The 7,111-nt window shown below is 48.2% G+C and overlaps 1 protein-coding gene across 3 annotated transcripts in view; it reads left to right on the top strand.

Annotated features, from left to right (window-relative positions):
- The first annotated feature begins 373 nt into the window (after window positions 1–373).
- Window positions 374–7,111, top strand: part of LOC131260992 (uncharacterized protein DDB_G0283357) — a 44,973-nt gene continuing 38,235 nt past the window's right edge. For all 3 annotated transcript variants that reach the window (XM_058262866.1, XM_058262865.1, XM_058262864.1), the window contains exons 1-2: window positions 374–526; window positions 3,681–4,546. In XM_058262866.1, the coding sequence (XP_058118849.1) occupies window positions 455–526; window positions 3,681–4,546 (938 nt within the window). In that variant the 5' untranslated portion in view covers window positions 374–454. The remainder of the gene's footprint in view (window positions 527–3,680; window positions 4,547–7,111) is intronic.

Below are 7,111 nucleotides of genomic sequence, written 5' to 3'. Positions count from 1 at the left end.
AGTCAACGCGCCCACGCCCCGTGCTTGACAACTTCCACTGGCCTCTGGTCCCGGGGCGGCGCCTCATGAGGACGCGACGCCGGTTCCGTGCACAACGCCGCAGTGTGAGTGGCGATACGGCCCGGTGGTCGGAAGGAAGTGTGCGACACTCGTCGGCGGGAAGGAACTAGCAACCGGAAGAGAGGGGTAACCCCGGGTCGTTCCGGCAGTCTATCGGACGCAGTTCGGTCCGCGATATCGGGAACGGAAGTCCGGTTGACGACTTTGTGAATCTGAAGCGCAACCTTCCAGCGACGGCAACAGCAGCCTCACCATTGTCGACGGTGCCCGGGGAACGGGTGGGTGCGCGGGGACAGGCGGCGGCTGATCCTACCACCGGAAGGCACAACCCGAGCGGAGGAGGTGGCGAACGCCCACCACCCCCTCCCAGGCACCAGCGTCCGCCGGGGGCGCGATGGAGCTGAAGGTGTGGGTCGAAGGAATCCAACGAATCGTGTGCGGAGTCACGGAAGTCACCACGTGCCAGGTGAGTGCTGCTGTGCGAGGCAGAAGAACGTCATAAGAACCGAGTCGACATGTTTCCGGATGTCGTGGAAAATGGGGGCGTCGTCAGCGTGTGTTGGGCGCGCTGAACATCCTCCTAAAGCATTTCCGCAGTACACTCCGTACTGTGAGTGATTGAAGATAAATTGAACACCGACAACAGGGAAAAGCGTTACGCTAGGAAGAAGTAGAACCTATAAGAAGCTGATACCAGAAACCGGTGGAGTACTCTTCCGGTTCTTCGAAGAGCAATATCATTACACACTCCCACGTAGGACGATGTTTTTCACCACCTCGATGTTGATGAGTTTATCTGCGCTGTACATACATATTTGTGCTTACGTTAGGTGTACTTTTTTCCATCTGGTAAAGTTCACCTCTGCCACATTGTGGGGTATATGTTTCGTTCTTTGCAATTCTTTGGTTCTTTGGTGTACTAATTCCATAACTACTATAATATAGGAATAAATTGTCTAGTCTTTGGAATTTTGAACATCGTTGTTACATAATCTAAACATTATCATTTGTATAAAAAAGCGCGATAGGCACAAATATACTTGAAACAAAAATGACAAGAATCTAAAATTCCAAAAGCAGGATTGTTGAATAGATTAGCTTTTATTAACTAATGTTTTTTTTTTATAAGGAACACATTTTAAACACTGGCTCTAATCGCTTATGGATTATATATTAAGGTTAAGCTACAGCCTTTATCGAGCATGCATAATAGCAAGCAAAATTATGCACCTTATCCGTGTTGTACCTTAGAAACTGTGTACTAATTTTGTATTGTTCAACACTGGGATACTTTTGCATCCTTTTGTGATTTTTTTTACGCGCAGAGTTACAACACTCCGCACACACACTTTTTGAATCGAACATTTTGACCACACTGACCATTTTTGAATCGAAAAGGTGTTGCTGAATAAATAGAGACGTTGTATGACTGTTGGACACTTTACTGTGCTACCGCAAATGTACAGAACAGTAAATTGTGTGTGTTGAAAAGTGTTACTTGACCCAACACTAGCTGTGTGTCGTACGCATTCTATATTTTCTCCGAATTAAAATCGATTCTCGTTGGCATACATGGAAATAAATTATCATTTCATAGCTTTTTTTTGTGGCTTTCATAAAAACACCATTGATTGGAGTGACAATTAGTGGGATGATCATGATTGCTCTGCTGTTGGAAAATTGGTATAGAATGTAATTAAATGCTGCTGTGTCGTACCCGGAACTGGTTCAGATTTCCTAGTCCTAGAAAAACAGCACTCAAACCCTTCAACCTGTTGCTGGAAAATAAAGCTCTCTGCGTTTGAATGGGTTCCGTTGGGAAATGTATGCAAATTTTCCAACTCGATGGTGGGCCGGGTTCGATTCGATTCAAATGATAATGAATTGCATTTGCACCACGCATCGTTCGAGTACTGGATTAGAAAAGCGGATTGAAAAACCCCCGGTACATATCATAAATGAAATAAAAACAACTTTTTTTTCCCTCCGCCTCGGAAGTATCGATTCCGATCCTGTTTCCGGCTCAGCGTATGGAGCGAAGAAAAACAGATTACCCCCGTTCGAATGCTCGTTCTGCCGGACGGATCTGTTTTAAATAATTGGTTTGTCGTCAAACTCCGTATTTTTCTCTCCCCGTTTTGGGTACTGGCTCGCGTGGAAAATGTCCGATGTCCGCTGATGCTTCTTCCACTCGCGCGCGGTGCATTTTGGAAAAGCGCCGGAAGGCCGGAGTAAATGGATTAAAGAGATTAAATGGATTGGAAAAACCGTTCGGCGGTGAAAACGCACATCGCGGTGGCGCACGGAATCGCTCGCCTTGTTGTTGTTGTTTTGTTTGCATCCAGCATACTTCCGTGGACATATTTCTGGGGATTATGATAGCTAGCAGAATGCGCAGAACCGATGCGCACATTTCCGTTTAAAGTGAGCTTTTTTTCCCTTTAATATTCCACCCGTTCCGGTACGATTATATCGACCAGCAGGAGTGGTCTTTAATCCCCCGGACATTCGCATTGTGGCCTGGGTTTTTCTCATTACGCTTGAACCGTTCGCTGCGTCGTTCCTTCAGCTGCATATTGATTCGGTGCTTCCGGGTGGAGCAATCAAATGTCACGGAACGGAGAAATCCCTTCTTAGTCCGCTGGTGCAGTAAATATGCGTCCCTGATTTGTTTCAGCCTGGAGATAAAGTACCAACGTAAGAGAAAGAGTCGTTGCGAGCTTCCCAGAGTTATGCCGGGAAGCAAAGAGATGGATAAATACTACGTAGGATTTCCGAGGATTTCCACCGTTGCAAAATAAAGGGATCAGTAAAACTTGGCCCGGAGGCAGAATCATATGAACCCGGCGTTCCCTTCTCCGAACCCATTTGACGCTTCATCATCCTCGGGAGCTCCGGTCTCATAAATGATGTGTCCCCGGGCACCCACAGCCGAGCGGGGGGAGAAAAAAACCCCACAACACAACAACAGCCCGTCGATGGCATGGAAATGGGAATGTGCATGATAACGCGTTTCGCGCGCCCCCTCCCGGTGCCCTCCTTGGGTCGATGACGAATGAAAATAGGATGAAATGAAGTCGTCCTCATTTTTCCACCCCAAGCACCATCCTCGCCGACACAAAGCGCCAAGCTGCTTCGCTTTTCGAGCGCCTACTTGCCAACGTATCGAATCCCGCAAGGGACTCATCTTGGCACTCCTTTTTGTCCCAGTTTCACTAACGAATGGTGGTGGTGGAGGTGGTGAAAGTATGCGAGAATCATCGACAGGAGCCCACCTGCCATAAGCGAGCGTGTTGGGGTTGGGTAAAATCACGTGTCACATATCACGAGTCATAATGCCACCGCGTGCCATCACTTAGCATTTGGCCCCTGGATTCGGCACAGCGTAGGAGAGTTTTTCACTTAACCTCCGGCGTTTTGGGAGTTTGAGAAGAAATAAATGGGGTTGCAAGCCCTTCACAGGGATTAGCAAACGGGAAGAAGGTGGCTTGTTGCTGAAAAGAGTCATTTTTTTCACTTCGTGGTTACTCTTTTGCGCTGACGCGGGGATGAAATGGTTCCACTTAATTGTAAAATGTAACAAATGATAGTAACTTCTCTCTTTTTCCCACCTTCCACAGGATGTTGTGTTCGCGCTGGCACACGCCACCGGAAAAACGGGCCGCTTCACGCTCATCGAACGGTGGCGCAACAACGAGCGTCTGCTGGCACCGCACGAGAATCCCCTTAAGATCCTGATGAAATGGGGCGAGTACTCGAGCGATGTCCAGTTTATCCTGCAACGGTCCGACCAGCAGCAGCAGCAGCAGCAGCAGAAAAAGGATCCACAGCAGCAGAATGGGGGTCAACCGAATCAAACGCAACCACCAATAACTCAGCAACCGCCCGCCCAATCGCAGCAGCAGCTTCTTCGCCAGCAGCAGAAGCTCAACCAGCTGAACAACAATCACATCGGAGTGCTCGGCAGCAACGGGCACAGTGGACCGACCAGTCCCAACACGACCAACACGAGTCCGCTTCTCATCTCCAATGGCGTCCTCAGTGCGCACAACAACCATATCAACAGCATCAACAACAACAACAACGGGAATCAGCATTATCAGCACCATCAGAATAGCAACGGCGATGAGCTGCTGCAGCAGTCGAAGAGTAAACTTCACCAAAACAATCTGAAGAATAGCGCCCAGAGCGGGCAGCACCTTCACCATCAACTGCAGTACCAGCAGCAGCAACAACACCACCATCAGCACCAACTATCCTCCTCGTCAACGTCATCCGATCAGCTCCGGCAGCAGCAGCAACAGCAGCAGCATCTTCAATCGAACGGCGTTGGTGCGTTAATTCGAACCGGAAATGATCCTTCAAGTGGAACACTTGGCGTTGGCGGAGGTGCGACGAAGCAGACGGAATTGATCATCCCGACGAGTGGGAACGTTGGTCCGCTCGAGCGAGGCAGGGAGACGAGAAAAAGTCTCAATTCATCCGGGTAAGTACCACCACCGTCAAACACGCCGTTCACCGTTTACCTTCCTTTCGTGCTTTTAGACTCCATCCGCTTGGCCTTCTCCTGTACAAACTTTAAGATGTTTGTGTGCGTTCCGTTGCCGTTGGAAAGATTGTCTGGTGTTGCTGGTTCTCCATTCCTTATCCCTGGCTGCGCCGTTGTTTATAGCCGACCCGTTTGATCATCTTTACGCCGTGTTGTCGGTGGTCCAGCTATCGGCCAGCTATTAATTTTCCCTTTCGGGGTTGTATTTCGATCCGCTCGCCGCGTGGCGTTCGTTTTTGTTATCTAGTTTATGTTGTCTCACACGCATGTGTGGCACCCAGCGGGCCATCGTGCTTTCGCTCGGACGGACGCTGGACGTAATTTCTTATTGCCTACCACCACCTTCCGCTTACCTCTTTTCCCCCTTTTCCAGCGGGAAGAGTTGGAAACGATTCCCTGCCGGCGATCAATTGATGGAGGAAGAAATCAAACTGGATAGAGAAAAGACCATGACCAGCAAAAGCAATCCACTTCCTCCCGGTTTTTTGATGATGGGAGAATATGAAGAAGGAAAAATGTATGCTCCCGACCCAAAGGTTCAAGAGCCAAAGGTCGTCACACTTGCCACACCGGTGGTACCGGGGCTAGATGAAATGGATGAGCTTCCAATTTCCTCATTCAATTAGACCGATACGCATTGGTAGTTATTTAAAGAGATTAACTGTGGAAGCCTTTGTGTGTATCAACCATTTTTAAATCCGCGTTAAGGACTGGTTTGATGAAAATAAAGTAATAACGGTACAACGATGATTTAAACCACGATAAACCTCGGTGCTTTACGCAAATTACCTTTTATTACGAATCAACCTAATGTAAGCACCAACACACCAATGAAAAGGTTTGTTCATTCGGCTCGGGCAATAAATATCCGCGATTTGTGTGAGATTTAATTCACCCTGTGCCACAACAAAGTTCCTTTCATACCACGTGACGCTGTAAATTGGGCCCGCGATTGTTGTGGGGGTGCTCGTGGCGATCTGCTATTGTTTTATTTCCCGAAACCGTCCCGGAAAAGCGTGCTCGGTAGCAAATTGAACTTTGGCCGAAAATTATGATGAGTCAGTGGCGGCACGCGGGAAGCCGGGGGAGAACCGAACGGCGAGTGGCTGTGGAAAATTATAAATAAGCTCCTCTGCCCATCTCCGGAAGCCGGTTGCTGGTTGCCAGCAACGGGCGAATAAAATTATTGCCATCATCATTTATATTCATTTAATAGCTTTCGACGTCTGCGGGAGAAGTTTGGTGGGTGGTAGGTGGTTGGACCCCCTCCCTCCTCGAAAAGTATGTGGGTTGGTGTTGGAGCTGTTACGAGGGTAAAATTTGTGGCAAAAGATTTGTGGTAGCCCATCCTCGGACATGATTCTCTTTCCGTGTTTTATTTAATTTTTATGATTCAAAAATCTTATTGCTTCTATTTTCTTCTGCCTTTTTAGTTCAACCATGTTGGCGTCATTGATTGTACATCATCTGTTGATTGCGCTGATTGATGTTTAGTGGAAAAGATTGTGTTTTTATTTCGCAGTAAAGTTCGGGCACTGTTGCTTTCCGCTGGGTAGAAACCTCTTCACCAAACTCCCATTGATTTAATCTGCAACTTGACGATTCAATCGTCTCGAATGGACGATAATCGTTGGTAAAGTGCGAACTTCTATCACAACTTATCCATCATCAGCTCTTCCCCTTTCCACAAATGCCGATCGTTTGTGTCCGTTTTTCTCCCTTCTTCCCACTAGACAACTAGGCATTACGATAAACGAGAAAAGTTTTAAACACTTCAACCCCGAACCCGATCGGCAATGGTTCGGGGAGGAGCAGCACGATAATGGAGGAACCGGGAAGAAATAAAGGACTGATAAAAAAAGGCCACATACTACTGGCTGCTCGGGAAAGACGCTCTCGTCCTTAAAAAGACTAAATCATTCACTGCGAGTCCCATCCGACGGCTTCCGGCGCTTCCGTGTGGTGCGATCTGGAGCGTGAATAAATGGCAATCAATTTTGCTCGAGTTTCGCCAAACACGGCCGAAGACTATATAATCCGAGCGCTCCGCAAGGCAATGCGGAAGAGCCGGCCGAGCGCCGGCTGATCCAATCCCGAGCGCACGCGATAGGTGACCGATGCGGGATAAAGATGATCCCTTTTCCAAGCAAGCGAACCGTCGCCGGAAGGTCCTCGTTTGTTTCCATTTTGCTTTTTGTTTTTCATCGGAAACTATGGTCAGTGGGTAGGCCCAACCCGGGGGAAAAGTTTTTCCTTCTACGAAACCAGGACTTGACTCTCTTTCTGCACCACGTCAACGCCGATAGTCGATGTGCGAGATCGGGGGGGGGGAAAAGTGTCGATAGAATCCCGGCCATTGTGAGGGAGATTGGGAAAAATCCTTCTTTTATCGACTTTCTTTCTTCCTGCTCCCCATGTCTACGATCCAATTATTATCCGTATGTTTCGGCCTCGAATCGATTGCTTGCAACCGTAGGCCGGAAAGCCATGCCGTCTCGTACA

This window comes from Anopheles coustani, chromosome 3, assembly GCF_943734705.1.
Source record: "Anopheles coustani chromosome 3, idAnoCousDA_361_x.2, whole genome shotgun sequence".
Classification (NCBI taxonomy): Eukaryota; Metazoa; Arthropoda; class Insecta; order Diptera; family Culicidae; genus Anopheles; species Anopheles coustani.
This window is presented reverse-complemented; position numbering and strand designations above follow the sequence as displayed.